The 22,177-nt window shown below is 54.3% G+C and overlaps 1 protein-coding gene across 2 annotated transcripts in view; it reads left to right on the forward strand.

Moving 5' to 3' along the window:
• LOC116954691 (zinc finger protein 385D-like) overlaps positions 1–22,177 on the forward strand; it is a 180,799-nt gene that overhangs the window by 143,925 nt on the left and 14,697 nt on the right. For both annotated transcript variants that reach the window (XM_032975389.2, XM_076052464.1), the window contains 4 exons: positions 865–1,013; positions 8,919–9,029; positions 17,981–18,215; positions 21,401–21,775. In XM_032975389.2, coding sequence (XP_032831280.2) covers positions 865–1,013; positions 8,919–9,029; positions 17,981–18,215; positions 21,401–21,775 — 870 coding nt within the window. The remainder of the gene's footprint in view (positions 1–864; positions 1,014–8,918; positions 9,030–17,980; positions 18,216–21,400; positions 21,776–22,177) is intronic.

Raw genomic sequence — 22,177 nt, forward strand, 5'->3', positions numbered from 1 at the left:
GTGTGAGTCTATGGATGTCAGTGGGAGTCTATGGATCTCGGTGTGAGTCTATGGATCTCTGTGTGAGTCTATGGGTCTCTGTGCGAGTCTATGGGCCTCTGTGTGAGTCTATGGGTCTCTGTGTGCATCTATGGAACCCTTTATGGGTCTATGGGTCTGGTCTCTGTGTGAGTCTATGGGTCTCTGTGTGAGTCTGTGGGTATCTGTGTGAGTCTATGGTCTCTTTGTGGGTATATTGGTCTCTATGAGAGTCTATGGGTCTCTGTGCGAGTCTATGGGTCTCTGTGTGAGTCTATGGGTCTCTGTGTGAGTCTATGGATCTTTGTCTGAGTCTATGGGTCTCTGTGTGAGTCTATAAGGTCTCTGTGAGTTTACGAGTCTCTGTGCGAGTCTATGGGTCACTGTGTGAGTCTATGGGTCTCTGTGTGAGTTTAAGAGTCTCTGTGCGAGTCTATGGGTCTCTGTGTGAGTCTATAGATCTTTGTCTGAGTCTATGGGTCTCTGTGTGAGTCTATGGGTCTCTGTGTGAGTTTACGAGTCTCTGTGTGAGTCTATGGGTCTCTGTGCGAGTCTATGGGTTTCTGTGTGAGGCTATGGGTCTCTGTGCGAGTCTATGGGTCTCTGTGTGAGTCTATGGGTCACTGTGCGAGTCTATGGGTCTCTGTGCGAGTCTATGTGTCTCTGTGCTAGTCTATGGGTCTCTGTGCGAGTCTATGGGTCTCTGTGTGAGTCTGTGTCTCTGTGCGAGTCTATGGGTCTCTGTGTGAGTCTATGGGGCATTGAACCCAGAACCATTCTTGCTGTAGTCACCCTGCACCGTATGAACTGCCCCGTTTCTGTGCCCCCCCCCTCCCCACGATGCAGGAGGCGGGTGCCAGGGAACGGTGGCCCCCCAGACCCTCCACGCCCGCCCCCCGATGCCCCTGCAGCACCCCGCAGGGCTCAAGAGCTTCCTCCCCTTCCCAGGGGAGGGCGCGCCGACGAGACTCAGCCTGTTCCACAACTTCCCAAATGTGAGCGACCTCCTCACCGCAAGACAACGTTCCCCCGTGCAGCCTTCACAGACTGTCAGGGCAAGTGTTGCGGATGATATAAAATACAAAGATAAATATTGTCCCCCTATAGCCTTCACAGACTGTTAGGGCAAGTGTTGGGGGTGATATAAAATACAAAGATAAAGATTGTCCCCCTATAGCCTTCACAGACTGTTAGGGCAAGTGTTGGGGGCGATATAAAATACAAAGATAAAGATTGTCCCCCTATAGCCTTCACAGACTGTCAGGGCAAGTGTTGCGGGTGATATAAAATACAAAGATAAAGATTGCCCCCATATAGCCTTCACAGACTGTTAGGGCAAGTGTTGGGGGTGATATAAAATACAAAGATAAAGATTGTCCCCCATATAGCCTTCACAGACTGTCAGGGCAAGTGTTGGGGGTGATATAAAATACAAAGATAAAGATTGTCCCCCATATAGCCTTCACAGACTGTCAGGGCAAGTGTTGGGGGTGATATAAAATACAAAGATAAAGATTGTTCCCCCTATAGCCTTCACAGACTGTTAGGGCAAGTGTTGCGGATGATATAAAATACAAAGATAAAGATTGTCCCCCTATAGCCTTCACAGACTGTCAGGGCAAGTGTTGGTGGTGATATAAAATACAAAGATAAAGATTGTCCCCCATATAGCCTTCACAGACTGTCAGGGCAAGTGTTGCGGATGATATAAAATACAAAGATAAAGATTGTCCCCCTATAGCCTTCACAGACTGTTAGGGCAAGTGTTGGGGGTGATATAAAATACAAAGATAAAGCTTGACCCCATATAGCCTTCACAGACTGTTAGGGCAAGTGTTGGGGGTGATATAAAATACAAAGATAAAGCTTGACCCCATATAGCCTTCACAGACTGTTAGGGCAAGTGTTGGGGGTGATATAAAATACAAAGATAAAGATTGACCCCATATAGCCTTCACAGACTGTTAGGGCAAGTGTTGGGGGTGATATAAAATACAAAGATAAAGATTGTCCCCCTATAGCCTTCACAGACTGTTAGGGCAAGTGTTGGGGATGATATAAAATACAAAGATAAAGATTGACCCCATATAGCCTTCACAGACTGTTAGGGCAAGTGTTGGGGGTGATATAAAATACAAAGATAAAGATTGACCCCATATAGCCTTCACAAACTGTTAGGGCAAGTGTTGGGGGTGATATAAAATACAAAGATAAAGATTGCCCCCATATAGCCTTCACAGACTGTCAGGGCAAGTGTTGGGGGCGATATAAAATACAAAGATAAAGATTGCCCCCATATAGCCTTCACAGACTGTCAGGGCAAGTGTTGGTGGTGATATAAAATACAAAGATAAAGATTGCCCCCATATAGCCTTCACAAACTGTTAGGGCAAGTGTTGGGGGTGATATAAAATACAAAGATAAAGATTACCCCCATATAGCCTTAACCGACTGTAAGGGCAAGTGTTGGGGGTGATATAAAATACAAAGATAAAGATTGCCCCCATATAGCCTTCACAGACTGTTAGGGCAAGTGCTGTTAAAGATACACCGACACACTAACACGGACAAAGATCCCCCGTGTAGCCTGTAACAGACTGTCGGGGTGAGTTGCTGTTTGGTGGCAAGTAGCTGCACCGATGAAGGCCGGCACTGTGGCACACCAGGTCAGCACCAACGCCCGGCCGCCTTTGTCTCCCCAGTGGCGATGTTTACTACAAACCGCACCGGGGTACTCATTTACGACTTGAGTCGACCCTAAGCAACAACAATCTCTACAACGTGGTACTCATTTTATCCACCCCCCCATAGGGATGAGCCATCACCACCATCATCATCGTCGCCGTGAGCCGTGGTCTATCCACTGGTGGATGAAGGCCTCCCTGAGCCCTCCGCACAGAGGCGTGAGGAGTCAACCACGGGGCGAGCGGGAGGAGATGGAGAGAGAGAGAGAGATCAGGAGGGGGGCAGGGAGGGAAGGTGTAAAGGGAGATGGGAGAGAGAAGGGGGAGAGAGAGGAAGATGGGAAAGGAGATCGCTGGGAGAGAGGGAGATAGAGGAGAGAAAGAGCGAACTAGGGGAGAGAGAGAGCGATGGGGGGTAGGAGGGTGGTGGTGTGGGGGGAGACAGGAGAGATGGAGAGAGATGGAGAGGAGAGAGGAGGGGGGGGGAGTGACACAGTGAGAGAGATGGAGAGGAGAGAGGAGGTGGGGTGAGTGACAAAGTGAGAGAGATGGAGAGGAGGTGGGGTGAGTGACAAAGTGAGAGAGATGGAGAGGTGGGGGTAAGTGACAAAGTGAGAGAGATGGAGAGGAGAGAGGAGGGGGGGTGAGTGACAAAGTGAGAGAGATGGAGAGGAGAGAGGAGGGGGGGGGGGGGGTGAGTGACAAAGTGAGAGAGATGGAGAGGAGAGAGGAGGTGGGGTGAGTGACAAAGTGAGAGAGATGGAGAGGAAAGAGGAGGTGGGGTGAGTGACAAAGTGAGAGGGATGGAGAGGAGGGAGGAGGTGGGGTGAGTGACAAAGTGAGAGAGATGGTGAGGAGAGAGGTGGGGTGAGTGACAAAGTGAGAGAGATGGAGAGGAGAGAGGAGGTGGGGTGAGTGACAAAGTGAGAGAGATGGAGAGGAGAGAGGAGGTGGGGTGAGTGACAAAGTGAGAGAGATGGAGAGGAGAGAGGAGGTGGGGTGAGTGACAAGGTGAGAGGGATGGAGAGGAGAGAGGAGGGGGGGTGAGTGACAAAGTGAGAGGGATGGTGAGGAGAGAGGAGGTGGGGTGACAAAGTGAGAGAGATGGAGAGGAGGTGGGGTGAGTGACAAAGTGAGAGGGATGGTGAGGAGAGAGGAGGTGGGGTGAGTGACAAAGTGAGAGAGATGAAGAGAAGAGAGGTGGGGTGAGTGACAAAGTGAGAGGGATGGTGAGGAGAGAGGAGGTGGGGTGAGCGACAAAGTGAGAGAGATGGAGAGGAGTGAGGAGGTGGGGTGAGTGACAAAGTGAGAGAGATGGAGAGGAGGTGGGGTGAGTGACAAAGTGAGAGAGATGGAGAGGAGAGAGGAGGGGGGGGGGGGGAGTGACACAGTGAGAGAGATGGAGAGGAGAGAGGAGGTGGGGTGAGTGACAAAGTGAGAGGGATGGTGAGGAGAGAGGAGGTGGGGTGAGTGACAAAGTGAGAGAGATGGAGAGGAGGTGGGGTGAGTGACAAAGTGAGAGAGATGGAGAGGTGGGGGTAAGTGACAAAGTGAGAGAGATGGAGAGGAGAGAGGAGGGGGGGGTGAGTGACAAAGTGAGAGAGATGGAGAGGAGAGAGGAGGGGGGGGGTGAGTGACAAAGTGAGAGAGATGGAGAGGAGAGAGGAGGTGGGGTGAGTGACAAGGTGAGAGGGATGGAGAGGAGAGAGGAGGGGGGTGAGTGACAAAGTGAGAGAGATGGAGAGGAGAGAGGAGGTGGGGTGAGTGACAAAGTGAGAGAGATGGAGAGGAGAGAGGAGGGGGGGTGAGTGACAAAGTGAGAGGGATGGAGAGGAGAGAGGAGGTGGGGTGACAAAGTGAGAGAGATGGAGAGGAGGTGGGGTGAGTGACAAAGTGAGAGGGATGGTGAGGAGAGAGGAGGTGGGGTGAGTGACAAAGTGAGAGAGATGAAGAGAAGAGAGGTGGGGTGAGTGACAAAGTGAGAGGGATGGTGAGGAGAGAGGAGGTGGGGTGAGCGACAAAGTGAGAGAGATGGAGAGGAGTGAGGAGGTGGGGTGAGTGACAAAGTGAGAGAGATGGAGAGCAGAGAGGAGGTGGGGTGAGTGACAAAGTGAGAGAGATGGAGAGGAGGTGGGGTGAGTGACAAAGTGAGAGAGATGGAGAGGAGAGAGGAGGTGGGGTGAGTGACAAAGTGAGAGAGATGGAGAGGAGAGAGGAGGTGGGGTGAGTGACAAAGTGAGAGGGATGGAGAGGAGAGAGGAGGGGGGGTGAGTGACAAAGTGAGAGGGATGGTGAGGAGAGAGGAGGTGGGGTGAGTGACAAAGTGAGAGAGATGAAGAGAAGAGAGGTGGGGTGAGTGACAAAGTGAGAGAGATGGAGAGCAGAGAGGAGGTGGGGTGAGTGACAAAGTGAGAGAGATGGAGAGGAGGTGGGGTGAGTGACAAATTGAGAGAGATGGAGAGGAGAGAGGAGGTGGGGTGAGCGACAAAGTGAGAGAGATGGAGAGGAGAGAGGAGGTGGGGTGAGTGACAAAGTGAGAGAGATGGAGAGGAGAGAGGAGGTGGGGTGAGTGACAAAGTGAGAGAGATGGAGAGGAGAGAGGAGATGGGGTTAGTGACAAAGTGAGAGAGATGGAGAGGAGAGAGGAGGTGGGGTGAGTGACAAAGTGAGACAGATGAAGAGGAGAGAGGAGGTGGGGTGAGTGACAAAGTGAGAGAGATGGTGAGGAGAGAGGAGGTGGGGTGAGTGACAAAGTGAGAGAGATGAAGAGGAGAGAGGAGATGGGGTGAGTGACAAAGTGAGAGAGATGGTGAGGAGAGAGGAGGTGGGGTGAGTGACATAGTGAGAGAGATGAAGAGGAGAGAGGAGGAGGTGGGGTGAGTGACAAAGTGAGAGAGATGAAGAGAAGAGAGGAGGTGGGGTGAGTGACAAAGTGAGAGAGATGGAGAGGAGAGAGGAGGTGGGGTGAGTGACAAAGTGAGTGAGATGGAGAGGAGAGAGGAGGTGGGGTGAGTGACAAAGTGAGAGATGGAGAGGAGAGAGGAGGTGGGGTGAGTGACAAAGTGAGAGAGATGGAGAGGCGAGTGGAGGTGGGGTGAGTGACAAAGTGAGAGAGATGAAGAGGAGAGAGGAGGTGGGGTGAGTGACAAAGTGAGAGAGATGGAGAGGAGGTGGGGTGAGTGACAAAGTGAGAGGGATGGAGATTATAGAGGAGGTGGGGTGAGTGACAAAGCGAGAGATGGAGAGGAGAGAGGAGGTGGGGTGAGTGACAAAGTGAGAGAGATGGAGAGGAGAGAGGAGGTGGGGTGAGTGACAACGTGAGAGAGATGGAGAGGAGAGAGGGCAGGGGGTGAGTGACAAAGTGAGAGAGATGGAGAGGAGAGAGGAGGTGGGGTGAGTGACAAAGTGAGAGGGATGGAGAGGAGAGAAGAGGTGGGGTGAGTGACAAAGTGAGAGGGATGGAGAGGAGAGAGGAGGTGGGGTGAGTGACAAAGTGAGAGGGATGGAGAGGAGAGAGGAGGTGGGGTGAGTGACAAAGTGAGAGAGATGGAGAGGAGAGAGGAGGTGGGGTGAGTGACAAAGTGAGAGAGATGGAGAGGAGAGAGGAGGTGGGGTGAGTGACAAAGTGAGAGAGATGGAGAGGAGAGAGGGCAGGGGGTGAGTGACAAAGTGAGAGAGATGGAGAGGAGAGAGGAGGTGGGGTGAGTGACAAAGTGAGAGGGATGGAGAGGAGAGAGGAGGTGGGGTGAGTGACAAAGTGAGAGGGATGGAGAGGAGAGAGGAGGTGGGGTGAGTGACAAAGTGAGAGAGATGGAGAGGAGAGAGGAGGTGGGGTGAGTGACAAAGTGAGAGAGATGGAGAGGAGAGAGGGCAGGGGGTGAGTGACAAAGTGAGAGAGATGGAGAGGAGAGAGGAGGTGGGGTGAGTGACAAAGTGAGAGGGATGGAGAGGAGAGAGGAGGTGGGGTGAGTGACAAAGTGAGAGGGATGGAGAGGAGAGAGGAGGTGGGGTGAGTGACAAAGTGAGAGAGATGGAGAGGAGAGAGGAGGTGGGGTGAGTGACAAAGTGAGAGGGATGGAGAGGAGGTGGGGTGAGTGACAAAGTGAGAGAGATGGAGAGGAGAGAGGAGGTGGGGTGAGTGACAAAGTGAGAGAGATGGAGAGGAGGTGGGGTGAGTGACAAAGTGAGAGAGATGGAGAGGAGAGAGGAGGTGGGGTGAGTGACAAAGTGAGAGGGATGGAGAGGAGAGAGGAGGTGGGGTGAGTGACAAAGTGAGAGAGATGGAGAGGAGGTGGGGTGAGTGACAAAGTGAGAGAGATGGAGAGGAGAGAGGAGGTGGGGTGAGTGACAAAGTGAGAGAGATGGAGAGGAGGTGGGGTGAGTGACAAAGTGAGAGAGATGGAGAGGAGAGAGGAGGTGGGGTGAGTGACAAAGTGAGAGGGATGGAGAGGAGAGAGGAGGTGGGGTGAGTGACAAAGTGAGAGAGATGGAGAGGAGGTGGGGTGAGTGACAAAGTGAGAGAGATGGAGAGGAGAGAGGAGGTGGGGTGAGTGACAAAGTGAGAGGGATGGAGAGGAGGTGGGGTGAGTGACAAAGTGAGAGGGATGGAGAGGAGAGAGGAGGTGGGGTGAGTGACAAAGTGAGAGAGATGGAGAGGAGAGAGGAGGTGGGGTGAGTGACAAAGTGAGAGAGATGGAGAGGAGAGAGGGCAGGGGGTGAGTGACAAAGTGAGAGAGATGGAGAGGAGAGAGGAGGTGGGGTGAGTGACAAAGTGAGAGGGATGGAGAGGAGAGAGGAGGTGGGGTGAGTGACAAAGTGAGAGGGATGGAGAGGAGAGAGGAGGTGGGGTGAGTGACAAAGTGAGAGAGATGGAGAGGAGAGAGGAGGTGGGGTGAGTGACAAAGTGAGAGGGATGGAGAGGAGGTGGGGTGAGTGACAAAGTGAGAGAGATGGAGAGGAGAGAGGAGGTGGGGTGAGTGACAAAGTGAGAGAGATGGAGAGGAGGTGGGGTGAGTGACAAAGTGAGAGAGATGGAGAGGAGAGAGGAGGTGGGGTGAGTGACAAAGTGAGAGGGATGGAGAGGAGAGAGGAGGTGGGGTGAGTGACAAAGTGAGAGAGATGGAGAGGAGGTGGGGTGAGTGACAAAGTGAGAGAGATGGAGAGGAGAGAGGAGGTGGGGTGAGTGACAAAGTGAGAGGGATGGAGAGGAGAGAGGAGGTGGGGTGAGTGACAAAGTGAGAGGGATGGAGAGGAGAGAAGAGGTGGGGTGAGTGACAAAGTGAGAGGGATGGAGAGGAGAGAAGAGGTGGGGTGAGTGACAAAGTGAGAGGGATGGAGAGGAGACGAAATGAGGAGCAGCACGTGGGAGAGAGACGAGGGGGGGGGGAGGAGCGATGGAGAGGAGCGAGAGACAGAGGGAGGGGAGGAGCTCGCGGAGAGATGGAGCCGCTTGGGATCTCGGTTATTTCTGTTCCAGCGACATCACCGGAGACGCGGAGTCGATGGGCGCGCGCAGTGATCTGACAGAGCACGCGTGGGGAGCGGTGGTGCAGCGGTTAGCGCGCTGCGCTACGAACCCGGCGGCCCCAGTTCGATTCCCGCTCACGGCCGACACCGGCGACGATTACCTGCAGCGGTTCTGAGCCTCCCCTAGGTCGACTCAGCCTCAAATGAGTACTTAGAGCGGTGTGTAAACATGGCCACTGGGGAGACAATGGCGGTCGGGCGTGGTGCTGGCCACCCACGCTCTCGTGTGCTGTACCAGTCTTCATTAGGTGCTCGCTAACAGCACTTGCCCCAACAGTCTGTTAAAGGCTACACGGCGGAATCTTTGTCTGTGTGTGTGTGTGTGCGTACGTGAATGGAGCCCATAGCTAACACAGAAACAGGGCCCTTACCGATCAACATCCGGGCTCCTCACCAGCCACGGGTTCAAGCGAAGCCTGACTGCTGATGAGACACCCAGTGTCGAAGCCGCTCCAGAGCTGTGCTCGTGCTGAGCCAGCGCTGCTGAAAATGGGGCGCTTGCGTGCGGGCTGATGGGATGCGTAAAGGAATCAAACCAGAGCGTACATTTGCGGGCGGGTGGAGTGCCTGCCGAGTTACATTCTTACTGACGAGCACGTCTCTTGGACGTAGCCCTCCTAACTCAACCCCCCCCCGTGCCCCCCCCCGCCCCCCCCCCCCGCATGCCCCCCCCCCGCCCCCCCATCTCAGATGGATCCGGTACAGAAGGCGGTCATCAACCACACGTTCGGGATGACTCCAGCCCCACGCAAGCGACAGATCATCACCTGCAGCCTGTGCCAGATCAGGTTCAACTCGCAGGTAAGGCGGGTCCCCTCCCCCCACACACACACACACGAAATTAGACAAAGAGCTCCCGCGTAGCCTTTGCAGGCTGTTGGGGCAAGTGCTGTTCTTGAGCACAGACCCAGAACGAGTTCCATAGACTCACACAGAGACCCATAGACCCACACAGAGACCCATAGACTCACACAGAGATCCATAGACCCACACAGAGACCCATAGACTCGCACAGAGACTCATATATCCATATAAAGGGATCAATAGACTCACACAGAGACCCATAGACTCGCACAGAGACACATAGACTCACACAGAGACCCATAGACCCACAAAGACACACATAGACTCACACAGAGATTTATAGACCCACAAAGAGTTCCATAGACTCACACAGAGATCCATAGACTCACAAAGAGACACATAGACTCACACAGAGATCCATAGACCCACAACGAGTTCCATAGACTCACACAGAGACCCATAGACTCACAAAGAGACACATAGACTCACACAGAGATCCATAGACCCACAAACAGTTCCATAGACTCACACAGAGATCCATAGACTCACACAGAGATCCATAGATCCACACAGAGATCCACGGACTGACATAATAACGCTGCTATTTGTGGCCGCAAATAAAAAAATATATACACTCTGTGACGTTTCGGGCAGTGGCCCTTCTTCAGAGCGACTTGACTCTCCCCCTCTGGCTTTTCATAAGCGCTGTGAAGCAGGGCCATTGCCCGAAACGTCGCACACCACCGCCGTGCGGTGGTGTTATTATTATTATTGAATTTTTGTTGATCGACGAAATAAACTCATTTCCGTTCAGAGTAATAGAAGGGCGTATCAACTATTCCCATTGCTAACGCTGTTGCTGCAGTTTCTGCTGCTGCTGTTGCTGCTGCTGTTGCTGCTGCAGATAATGCAGCAGCGTCAGCATCTGGCAGAGGGAAGGGAGCGATGGCCAACCTGTGCCACGTGGTCGCGGTGACCCCGGCAGATGCCGCCCTTCACCTTCAGCAACATCGCCCCCCTCGTGACGTCACCGTGCCCATAGTTGTTGTTGTGCAACACCTTTGGGGGGGCCGGGGGCCACGGGGGGTGGGGGGGGGGGAGTTGGAGGTGGGGGCGGGGGGCACTTGGAGTGGGGGGGAGGAGATGGAGATTGGGGGGGGGCTCTGACGATCGTGAGACCACGGAGCGAACTCTGTAATTGCCCCCCCAGGGAGCTCGAGAGACATCGGGACGGCGTCTTCTTCTCCCGGCCTAACGACTCCCATTGTTGGCTGCCTCTCGCTATAAATACTCCACACTGTGTGTGTGTCTGTGTACACGTGTATGTGTGTACACTGTGTGTGTGTCTGTGTGCACACGTGTGTGTGTGTCTGTGTACACGTGTGTGTGTGTACACTGTGTGTGTGTCTGTGTGTGTACACTGTGTGTGTCTGTGTACACGTGTGTGTGTGTCTGTGTACAGGTGTGTGTGTGTACACTGTGTGTGTCTGTGTACACGTGTGTGTGTGTCTGTGTGTGTGTGTGTACACTGTGTGTGTCTGTGTACACGTGTGTGTGTGTACACTGTGTGTGTGTCTGTGTGTGTACACTCTGTGTGTGTGTACACGTGTGTGTGTGTCTGTGTACAGGTGTGTGTGTGTACACTGTGTGTGTCTGTGTACACGTGTGTGTGTGTGTCTGTGTGTGTGTGTACACTGTGTGTGTCTGTGTACACGTGTGTGTACACTGTGTGTGTGTCTGTGTGTGTACACTCTGTGTGTGTGTACACGTGTGTGTGTCTGTGTACACGTGTGTGTGTGTCTGTGTACACGTGTGTGTGTGTACACTGTGTGTGTCTGTGTGTGTACACTGTGTGTGTGTCTGTGTACACGTGTGTGTGTGTGTGTCTGTGTACAGGTGTGTGTGTGTGTACACTGTGTGTGTCTGTGTACACGTGTGTGTGTGTCTGTGTGTGTGTGTGTACACTGTGTGTATCTGTGTACACTGTGTGTCTGTGTACACTGTGTGTGTGTCTGTGTGTGTACACTGTGGTGTGTGTGTCTGTGTGTGTATACACTGTGTGTGTGTCTGTGTACACTGTGTGTGTGTGTACACTGTGTGTGTACACTGTCTGTATGTCTGTGTACACTGTGTGTGTGTGAGTGTACACTGTGTGTGTGTACACGTGTGTGTGTCTGTGTGTGTGTACACGTGTGTGTACACTGTGTACACGTGTGTGTGTACACTGTGTGTGTCTGTGTACACGTGTGTGTGTACACTGTGTGTGTGTCTGTGTACACGTGTGTGTCTGTGTGTGTGTACACTGTGTGTGTGTACACTGTGTGTGTGTCTGTGTACACGTGTGTGTGTGTCTGTGTGTACACTGTGTGTGTGTCTGTGTACACGTGTGTGTGTACACTGTGTGTGTGTGTACACTGTGTGTGTGTCTGTGTACACTGTGTGTGTCTGTGTACACGTGTGTGTACAATGTGTGTGTGTCTGTGTGTGTGTGTACACTGTGTGTGTGTGTACATGTGTGTGAAGGATGCCCTGGTGGTCCCCCTTTTTAAGAAGGGGGACCGCACAGACTGTAACAACTACAGGGGCATCTCACTCCTCAGTGTGCCGGGAAAGGTCCTGGCAAGGATTATTCAGCATCGCCTTGCCAGGCACGCTGAGGAGAGGCTTGCGGAGCCCCAATGCGGTTTCAGGAAAGGGCGGTCCTGCACAGATGCCATATTTTCTGTCCGTCTGCTACAGCAGAGGTGTAGGGAATTCCAACAAGACCTACATCTCTGCTTTATTGACCTGGTCAAGGCCTATGGTACCATCAGTAGGCCTGGGCTCTGGGTCGTTCTTCGTGCTTTTGGAGTACCTGACCCTCTGCTCACGATCATTAAGGACCTTCATGATGGTGAGCGGGCCCGGGTAAAACTACGTGGCCGGGAGTCAGAGCCATTCCCTGTACACCTTGGGGTGCGACAGGGATGTCCTCTGGCTCCAACATTATTTAACATCTATTTTGACCACGTAGTTCGTGAAGCCTTCAATAGCTGTACCGGGGGAATCTCCATATGGTACAGATATAATGGGAGGCTAATCGATGCCCGGGTGCGGTCAAGGGATGGCTCCCTATTGCTCAACCACGTTATGTATGCTGATGATTTGGTAATAGCTGCTCAGTCAGAGGAGGAGTTGGAGACGCTGCTGCTGAGACTGGAGCATGCCACTAAGAGGTGGGGCCTTACCATCAGCCCCACCAAAACTAAGCACCTGCCTGGGTATTTTGTACCATTGGACACTCCACCCCCACAACTCCCAATCGGTGATGGGGCAGTTGTGGAGAGAGTGGAGAGTTTCCCATACCTGGGCAGTGTGCTTATGACTGGCTCCAGTTTAACAGCAGAGGTCTCACTCCGAATCAGTCGAGCGGCAATATCTTTTCATCGGTTGCGTAACGCTGTGTGGAAGCTACCTGGTCTGTCGCTCCGCACTAAGCTTCAGGTCTTCTCGGCCTTTCTCTACGCTTGCGAAACGTGGACCCCCCTAATGGAGCATCTTCGCCGGTTAGAAACATTTAGGCTGGCCTGCCTACGATCCATCCTGGGTTTAACCAGACTGGATTGTGTGAGGAGCTCACAAATCCTTGAAAGATCTGGGCAGGGTCCCATCGGTGAGCTTCTCCGGCAGGCAAGGCTGCGATGGCTGGGTCATGTAGCCCGCATGCCCAGCCACCGCATGCCGAAACAGCTTTTGTTCGGCCGGATCGAGGGGGCTAAACGGGCGCGGCACGGGCTAGAGAAGAGATGGAGTGATGCGGTACAGGAGGACGTGGAGCTGAGTGGACTTGCCGATTACTGGTACCAGCGGTGTCAAGATCGGCCTCTGTGGAGGAGGCTCGTGAAGGACGCTACTGGGCAGTTGGAGGTAGTCGCCCTCCAACAACAACGAGGGCGGAGGAGCGACGCTCACAACAATGAGCGGAGCGCCGGGTGGCTAAAGCACAGCAGATTGCCACAGTAGGGGGCATAGTTGGTGCATCAGCCAGTCATCTCAGTCAGTCGACCCGTGGCACCTGGGTCTGCCCCGTGACCTTCTGCCAGCGGGCGTTCGACACTTCACGTGGCCTCAAGGTGCACATGGCCTGGCACAAACAGTAACTGGCCCCAACTGTCTGCTTCAGGAGGACTAAACTATTTTTTATTGTACCAGGCAAGGCCCCACTGAGCTGCTGTGTCGATCTTTTTCAGAAGCCACCTGGCCACAATTGATAGCAGCTCAACGCAGTGGCGGCTCATCATCATCATTATCACCACGTGGAAGTGCATAGCAGCATACAAATACTCTAAATTCGTCAAGTGTGTAGAGGGGAAAACCGGAGGACACGGAGAAAAATCTACGCAGCCATGTAGAGAGAGAGAGACACAGACTCCAAATATACAGCAGCAGGCATCAGGGTCAGGTTTGAACCCACGACATCCTGTATACCAGGCGAGGTAGTTATCATCTCCTAGCTACCGTGATGATGATGAGAGAGAGACACGCAAACTCCAAATATACAGCAGCAGGCGTCAGGGTCGGGATGGAACCCACGACCTCCTGTATACCAGGCGAGGGAGTTAACATCTCCTGGCCACCGTGATGATGATGATGATGATGGGAGAGAGACACACCGCAAACTCCAAATATACAGCAACAGCAGGCGTCAGGGTCGGGATCGAACCCACGACATCCTGTATACCAGGCGAGGTAGTTATCATCTCCTAGCTACCGTGATGATGATGAGAGAGAGACACGCAAACTCCAAATATACAGCAGCAGGCGTCAGGGTCGGGATGGAACCCACGACCTCCTGTAGACCGAGCGAGGTAGTTAACATCTCCTAGCCACCGTGATGATGATGATGGGAGAGAGACACACCGCAAACTCCAAATATGCAGCAACAGCAGGCGTCAGGGTCGGGATGGAACCCACGACCTCCTGTAGACCAGTCGAGGTAGTTAACATCTCCTAGCCACCGTGATGATGATGAGAGACAGACACGCAGACTCCAAATATACAGCAGCAGGCGTCAGGGTCGGGATGGAACCCACGACCTCCTGTAGACCGGGCGAGGTAGTTAACATCTCCTAGGCACCGCGGCACGAAGGAGGAGGCCACAATGCCCTCCACGGCTGTGACGCCTCTCCATCGAGTGAAGGTAGATGACACTTCTTCTGCCAGCAGTGGCCGCGAGCAGGGGCTGCGCCTTTAACATACGTTTATTTTGCACAATACTGTCTCGAAATAAATATATAAATCTGCCTTATGATTAATAATATCCTCACAAAGAAACCAAATCAAGGGTGTGTGTGTGTGTGTTTTAGTTCAGCCGGCATCTCATAATCAGAATCTGTCTTTGTAGCGGAGCAATCCGATGAGGTGTGAAGCTCTTTTTGACAGAATCTGTCTTGCGACTGGGGTCAAACACGTGTCCCCACGTGTCCCCACGTGTCCCCACGTGTCCCCATGCGGCACACCACATCCACTTACGTACCCCCACCCCTCCTCCTCCTCGCTCTGCCTGTGAGCTCCATTCCTCGCGAGAACCCGGGTCCTGTTCAACTCAGGCTCTGAGCGCTGCTTAGTTTACGAATCCGACATGGCCATTATGACCCACCACCACCACCCCACTACAGTAGCAGAGGTGAATTGGGGGGGGCGATTATCAGCGGCTCCCCCCCCCCCCCCACTCGTCTCCTTCCGAGGAATCTTTCAGATCCCCCCCACCCGCCCCCCCACCCGCCCCTCCCCCTCCCCCGCCCCTCGCCCCATCTCATTACTTACGGCAATTTTATATATTTTTTCGCTGACTCAGCGCCTCAATTTGGCGAGCAACAATGACCTCCATTCACCGGGGGAGTCGGACGCGGCCGGCCCGCGCCGTACCTGGCCCCGGCCATAGGAACGTCGACGAAGCGAGGGGCCAGCGCCGCCGCGAGATTGTTACCTGCGATGAGACGTTTTTTTTTTATTTTGGTAAATATCCACGACACGCGGAGGATACTCACGATATCCGAGTCGCGATATCCGAGTCGCGATATCCGAGTCGCGATATCCGAGTCGCGATATCCTAGTCGCGATATCCGAGTCGCGATATCCGAGTCGCGATATCCGAGTCGCGATATCCGAGTCGCGATATCCGAGTCGCGATATCCGAGTCGCGATATCCGAGTCGCGATATTCTAGTCGCGATATCCGAGTCGCGATATCCGAGTCGCGATATCCGAGTCGCGATATCCGAGTCGCGATATCCGAGTCGCGATATCCGAGTCGCGATATCTGAGTCGCGATATCCGAGTCGCGATATCCGAGTCGCGATATCCGAGTCGCGATATCCGAGTCGCGATATCCGAGTCGCGATATTCTAGTCGCGATATCCGAGTCGCGATATCCGAGTCGCGATATTCTAGTCGAGATATCCGAGTCGCGATATCCGAGTCGCGATACCCGAGTCGCGATATCCGAGTCGCGATATCCGAGTCGCGATATCCGAGTCGCGATATTCTAGTCGCGATATCCGAGTCGCGATATCCGAGTCGCGATATCCGAGTCGCGATATCCGCGTCGCGATATCCGAGTCGCGATATCCGAGTCGCGATATCCGAGTCGCGATATCCGAGTCGCGATATCCGAGTCGCGATATCCGAGTCGCGATATCCGAGTCGCGATATTCTAGTCGCGATATCCGAGTCGCGATATCCGAGTCGCGATATCCGAGTCGCGATATCCGAGTCGCGATATCCGCGTCGCGATATCCGAGTCGCGATATCCGAGTCGCGATATCCGAGTCGCGATATCCGAGTCGCGATATCCGAGTCGCAATATCCGAGTCGCGATATTCTAGTCGCGATATCCGAGTCGCGATATCCGAGTCGCGATATCCGAGTCGCGATATCCAAAGTCTGCCCGACCCGCAGCTATCCAATAGTGTAACCCTACTGCGGTGCTCGGGGCTATTGTTAGGGGGTTACACAATGGGGCTGCTACTAGCGGATAAGGGCATAGGGGGCGGGGGGGGGGGTAAGGGGTGTGGGTACCCCTCTCTAGGGGGGTACCCCTCTCTAGGGGGGTACCCACACCCTCAATGCCTCTCACCGTCTCTCTCTCTGTCATCATCGCCGTCATTAATTCTGAACCCCGGAGAGCCTTGACGTGAAACCCCCTCGCCATCTCAGCGCCCCATCAGCATCGCCATGCGCCGTGGAATGTGCATGAATAGCGGGGTCTGTTCCTCTGTGTGTGTCGGGGGCGGGGGTGGAGCGGTGGTGCAGCAGTTAGCGCTGCTGCTGCGCTACGAACCCGGCGGACCCGAGTTCGATTCCCGCTCACGGCCAACAATGCCGGTGACGATTAATCTGAACCGGTGCTGACCCCCCCCCCCCCCCCCAGATAGACTCAGCCGCAAATGAGTACCTGGTGCGGTTTGTAGTAAACATCGCCACTGGGGAGACAAAGGCGGCCGGGCGTGGTGTCGGCCACCTCCCGCCGTCACGTGCCCGGCTAACGGCACTTGACCCAACAGCCTTGTGAAGGCTACACGGGGGATCTTTGTCCGTGCGTTCCAGTGGGGCTGCCCTAGCCCTGTGGGAGCCTCTGGCCTCCTCGAGAGGGCCCTGCAGAGGGTACTTGGCCTCCTCTTCCTTTGAAGCGGTGCGGTCACCCACATTGTCCCCTACCCACACCAATCTGTACCGCAGAGAGATGGGGCCGAGCGGGCGACTCTCTGGGTCCGCGCGCGTGCACGCGGAGATATTGTCTCGCCGTGTCTGTGTCCCCCCCCGTGTCTCACCGCGTCTTTGTGTGTCTCTACGTGTCCCCCACGTGTCCCCCCCCCCCCCCGTGTCTCTCCCCGTGTCTCCCCCCGTCTGTGTCCCCCGTCCCCCCCCCCCCCCCGTGTCTCTCTGTCTCCCCGTGTCTCTCCCTGTCTGTGTTCCCTCCTCTCCCGTGTCTCACCGCGTCTTTGTGTGTCTCTACGTGTCCCCCACGTGTCCCCCCCCCGTGTCTCTCCCCGTGTCTCTCCCCGTCTGTGTCCCCCCGTGTCTCCCCGTGCCTCTCTGTCTCCCCGTGTCTCTCTGTCTCCCCGTGTCTCCCCCTGTCTGTGTTCCCCGTCCCCCCCCGTGTCTCTCTGTCTCCCCGTGTCTCCCCTGTCTGTGTTCCCTCCTCTCCCGTGTCTCCCCGTGTCTCTCTGTCTCCCCGTGTCTCTCTGTCTCCCCGTGTCTCTCTGTCTCCCCGTGTCTCCCCGTCCCCCCCGTGTCTCCCGCCGTCTGTGTCCCCCGTCCCCCCCGTGTCTCTCTGTCTCCCGCCGTCTGTGTCCCCCGTCCCCCCCGTGTCTCCCTGTCTCCCCCGTGTCTCTCTGTCCCCCCGTGTCTCCCTGTCTCCCCGTGTCTCTCTGTCCCCCCGTGTCTCCCCCCGTCTCTTTCCCCGTCCCCCCCGTGTCTCTCTGTCTCCCGCCGTCTGTGTCCCCCGTCCCCCCCGTGTCTCCCTGTCTCCCCCGTGTCTCCCTGTCTCCCCGTGTCTCCCTGTCTCCCCGTGTCTCTCTGTCCCCCCGTGTCTCCCCCCGTCTCTTTCCCCGTCCCCCCCGTGTCTCTCTGTCTCCCCGTGTCTCTCTGTCTCCCCGTGTCTCTCTGTCTCCCCGTGTCTCTCTGTCTCCCCCGTGTCTCTCTGTCTCCCCCGTGTCTCTCTGTCTCCCCGTGTCTCCCTGTCTCCCCGTGTCTCCCTGTCTCCCCGTGTCTCTCTGTCTCCCCGTGTCTCTCTGTCTCCCCCGTGTCTCTCTGTCTCCCCCGTGTCTCTCTGTCTCCCCCGTGTCTCTCTGTCTCCCCCGTGTCTCTCTGTCTCCCCGTGTCTCCCTGTCTCCCCGTGTCTCCCTGTCTCCCCGTGTCTCCCTGTCTCCCCGTGTCTCCCCGTCCCCCCCGTGTCTCCGCACACAGAACCAGGCGGACGCCCACTTCCAGGGCACCAAACACGGCAGGAGGTTGCGGGCCATGGAGTCGGGCAAGGTGAAGATGGAGTCGGGCAAGGTGAAGATGGAGTCGGGCAAGGTGAAGATGGAGTCGGGCAAGGTGAAGATGGAGTCGGGCAAGGTGAAGAAGGTCGCCGACAGCCCGGGGGGAGGGGCGACTCGTCAGGGGGCGCCCCAGGAGGCTCCGGAGGGCGCGGCTGAAGGTGGGGGCGTGGAGACATCCACCGTGACATGATGGTGGTGGTGGTGATGGTGGTGATGATGGTGGTGGTGGTGATGGTGGTGATGGTGGTGGTGGTGATGATGGTGGTGGTGGTGATGGTGGTGATGGTGGTGGTGGTGATGATGGTGGTGGTGGTGATGGTGGTGGTGGTGGTGATGGTGGTGGTGCTGATGGTGGTGGTGGTGCTGATGGTGGTGGTGGTGGTGCTGATGGTGGTGGTGGTGCTGATGGTGGTGGTGGTGCTGATGATGGTGCTGATGGTGGTGCTGATGATGGTGGTGCTGATGATGGTGGTGGTGGTGCTGATGATGATGATGGTGGTGCTGATGATGGTGGTGGTGGTGCTGATGGTGGTGGTGCTGATGATGGTGGTGCTGATGATGGTGGAGCTGATGATGGTGGAGGTGGTGGTGCTGATGATGGTGGTGGTGGTGGTACTGCTGCTGATGGTGGTGGTGGTACTGCTGCTGCTGCTGATGATGGTGGTGGTGCTGATGATGGTGGTGGTGGTACTGCTGCTGATGGTGGTGGTGGTACTGCTGCGGCTGATGATGGTGGTGGTGGTACTGCTGCGGCTGATGATGGTGGTGGTGGTACTGCTGCTGATGATGGTGGTGGTGGTACTGCTGCTGCTGATGGTGGTGGTACTGCTGATGATGGTGGTGGTGGTACTGCTGCTGATGATGTTGGTGGTGGTACTGCTGATGATGATGTTGGTGGTGGTACTGCTGATGATGATGTTGGTGGTGGTACTGCTGATGATGGTGGTGGTGGTGGTGGTGGTACTGCTGATGATGGTGGTGGTACTGCTGCTGATGGTGGTGGTGGTACTGCTGCTGATGATGGTGGTGTTACTGCTGCTGATGATGATGGTGGTAGTGGTACTGCTGCTGATGATGGTGGTGGTGGTACTGCTGCTGATGATGGTGGTGGTGGTACTGCTGCTGATGATGGTGGTGGTACTGATGATGATTATACTGCTGATGATGATGGTACTGCTTATGATGATGGTGGTGGTACTGATGATGATGGTACAGCTGATGATGATGGTACTGATGATTATGATGGTACAGCTGATGCTGATGATGGTACAGCTGATGATGACGGTACAGCTGATGATGATGGTACTGATGATTATGATGGTACAGCTGATGCTGATGATGGTACAGCTGATGATGACGGTACAGCTGATGATGATGGCACTGATAATGATGGTACTGATGATGGTACTGATGATGACGGTACAGCTGATGATGATGGTACTGATGATGTTGGTACAGCTAATGATGATGGCACTGCAGATGATAATGGTACTGCTGATGATGATGTTGGTGGTGGTACTGCTGCTGATGATGATGGTGGTGGTAGTACTGCTGCTGCTGATGATGGTGGTGGTGGTACTGCTGCTGATGATGGTGGTGGTACTGCTGCTGCTGATGATGATGGTGGTAGTGGTACTGCTGATGATGATGGTGATGGTACTGCTGCTGCTGATGATGGTGGTGGTGGTGGTACTGCTGATGATGGTGGTGGTACTGCTGCTGATGGTGGTGGTACTGCTGCTGCTGATGATGGTGGTGGTGGTACTGCTGCTGCTGCTGATGATGATGGTGGTGGTGGTACTGCTGCTGATGATGATGGTGGTGGTACTGATGATGATGGTACAGCTGATGATGATGGTGATGGTACTGATGATGATGATGATTATACTGCTGCTGATGATGGTACTGCTTATGATGATGGTGGTGGTACTGATGATGATGCAGCTGATAATTATGGTGGTGGTACTGATGATTATGATGATGATGGTATAGCTGATGATGGTACTGATGATGCTGATGATGGTACAGCTGATGATGACGGTACAGCTGATGATGATGGTACTGATAATGATGGTACTGATGATGGTACTGATGACGGTACAGCTGATGATGATAGTACTGATAATGATGGTACTGATGATGGTACTGATGACGGTACAGCTGATGATGATGGCACTGATAATGATGGTACTGATGATGGTACTGATGATGACGGCACAGCTGATGATGATGGTACTGATGATGTTGGTACAGCTAATGATGATGGCACTGCAGATGATAATGGTACTGCTGATGATGATGTTGGTGGTGGTACTGCTGATGATGATGGTGGTGGTAGTACTGCTGCTGCTGATGATGGTGGTGGTACTGCTGATGATGATGGTGGTGGTGGTACTGCTGCTGCTGATGATGATGGTGGTAGTGGTACTGCTGATGATGATGGTGATGGTACTGCTGCTGCTGATGATGGTGGTGGTGGTGGTGGTACTGCTGATGATGGTGGTGGTACTGCTGCTGATGATGATGGTGGTGGTACTGATGATGGTACAGCTGATGATGATGGTACTGATGATGATGATTATACTGCTGATGATGATGGTACTGCTTATGATGATGGTGGTGGTACTGATGATGATACAGCTGATAATGATGGTGGTGGTACTGATGATGATGGTACTGATGATTATGATGGTACAGCTGATGCTGATGATGGTACAGCTGATGATGACGGTACAGCTGATGATGATGGTACTGATAATGATGGTACTGATGATGGTACTGATGACGGTACAGCTGATGATGATGGTACTGATAATGATGGTACTGATGATGGTACTGATGACGGTACAGCTGATGATGATGGTACTGATGATGATGGTACAGCTAATGATGATGGCACTGCAGATGATAATGGTACTGCTGATGATAATGGTACTGCTGATGATGGTGGCACTGCTGATGATGATGGCACTGCTGATGATGATGGTACTGCTGATGATGGTGCTGCTGATGATGATGGTACTGCTGATGAGCATCGTCATGGACACTTGAACCAATCCTTGGACGATGCTGTTGCTGCATTTGTGGTGGTGCACAAACAACAATAACACGCTCCGTGTCAATAACAACAAACGCCGGGTATATGTGGCCTTAAAAGGAAATATATTTATATGATAGGCGACGTTTCGGCCAACGGCCCTTCCTCTTCACGGAGGCCCCAGCAGAGAGAGACAGAGAGTGTATGACGAGGGGGGGGGGGGGTGGAGGGCTGTTGTTGTTTTTGTTGACGGACGCGTTGAGCCGATAGGCGGCACCCCGTGTCTCTCGCCCTCTCCACCACCAGAACAACAACAGCAGCAGCAGCTGCAGCAACAACAACAACCTCTCTGCAACAACAACAGCATCAGCAGCATCATGAGCAACGCAAGCCCACCACTACCACCGCCGCCACCAACAACAACATCATCAACATCGACGCCATCACCGACGTCCTCACCCGCCCCCCCTAACGACCTCCCAAAGGGACCCGACCCCCCCGCGAGGGGGTTCAGCCCCCACGCCGAGCCCCTTCCCCCCGCGGGGGTCTCCACCTTGGGGAGCCCCGCGGCGGGGGTCCCCAAGGCGGAGAGCGAGGAAGAGAAGGCCAAGCGACTGCTGTACTGCGCCCTCTGCAAGGTGGCGGTGAACTCGCAGTCACAGCTGGAGGCGCATTACAAAGGTAGCTCGCGATACGGAGAATACGGTAAAAAAATGTATATTAGTTTACACGTAGGAGATACACTGGGGTGAATACGGTAATGCGGTGTGGGGATCTGAGGGGCTACACTGGGGTGAATACGGTAATGCGGTGTGGGGATTGGAGGGGCTACGCTGGGGTGAATACGGTAATGCGGTGTGGGGATTGGAGGGGCTACGCTGGGGTGAATACGGTAGTGCTGTGTGGGGATCGGATGGGCTACGCTGGGGTGAATACGGCAATGCGGTGTGTGGATCTGAGCGGCTACCCTGGGGTTAATACGGTAGTAGACATTGCCTCAATCTTTATCTCTCCTCTCTGCTCCCCGTGCCTCTCCCTCTCCTTTCACGGCTCCCTTCTTATCTCTCCATTTCCTGTCTTCTA

The sequence above is a fragment of the Petromyzon marinus genome, chromosome 56 (genome assembly GCF_048934315.1).
Source record: "Petromyzon marinus isolate PM22_M1 ecotype Great Lakes invasive population chromosome 56, UKy_Petmar_22M1.pri1.0, whole genome shotgun sequence".
Lineage (NCBI taxonomy): Eukaryota > Metazoa > Chordata > Hyperoartia > Petromyzontiformes > Petromyzontidae > Petromyzon > Petromyzon marinus.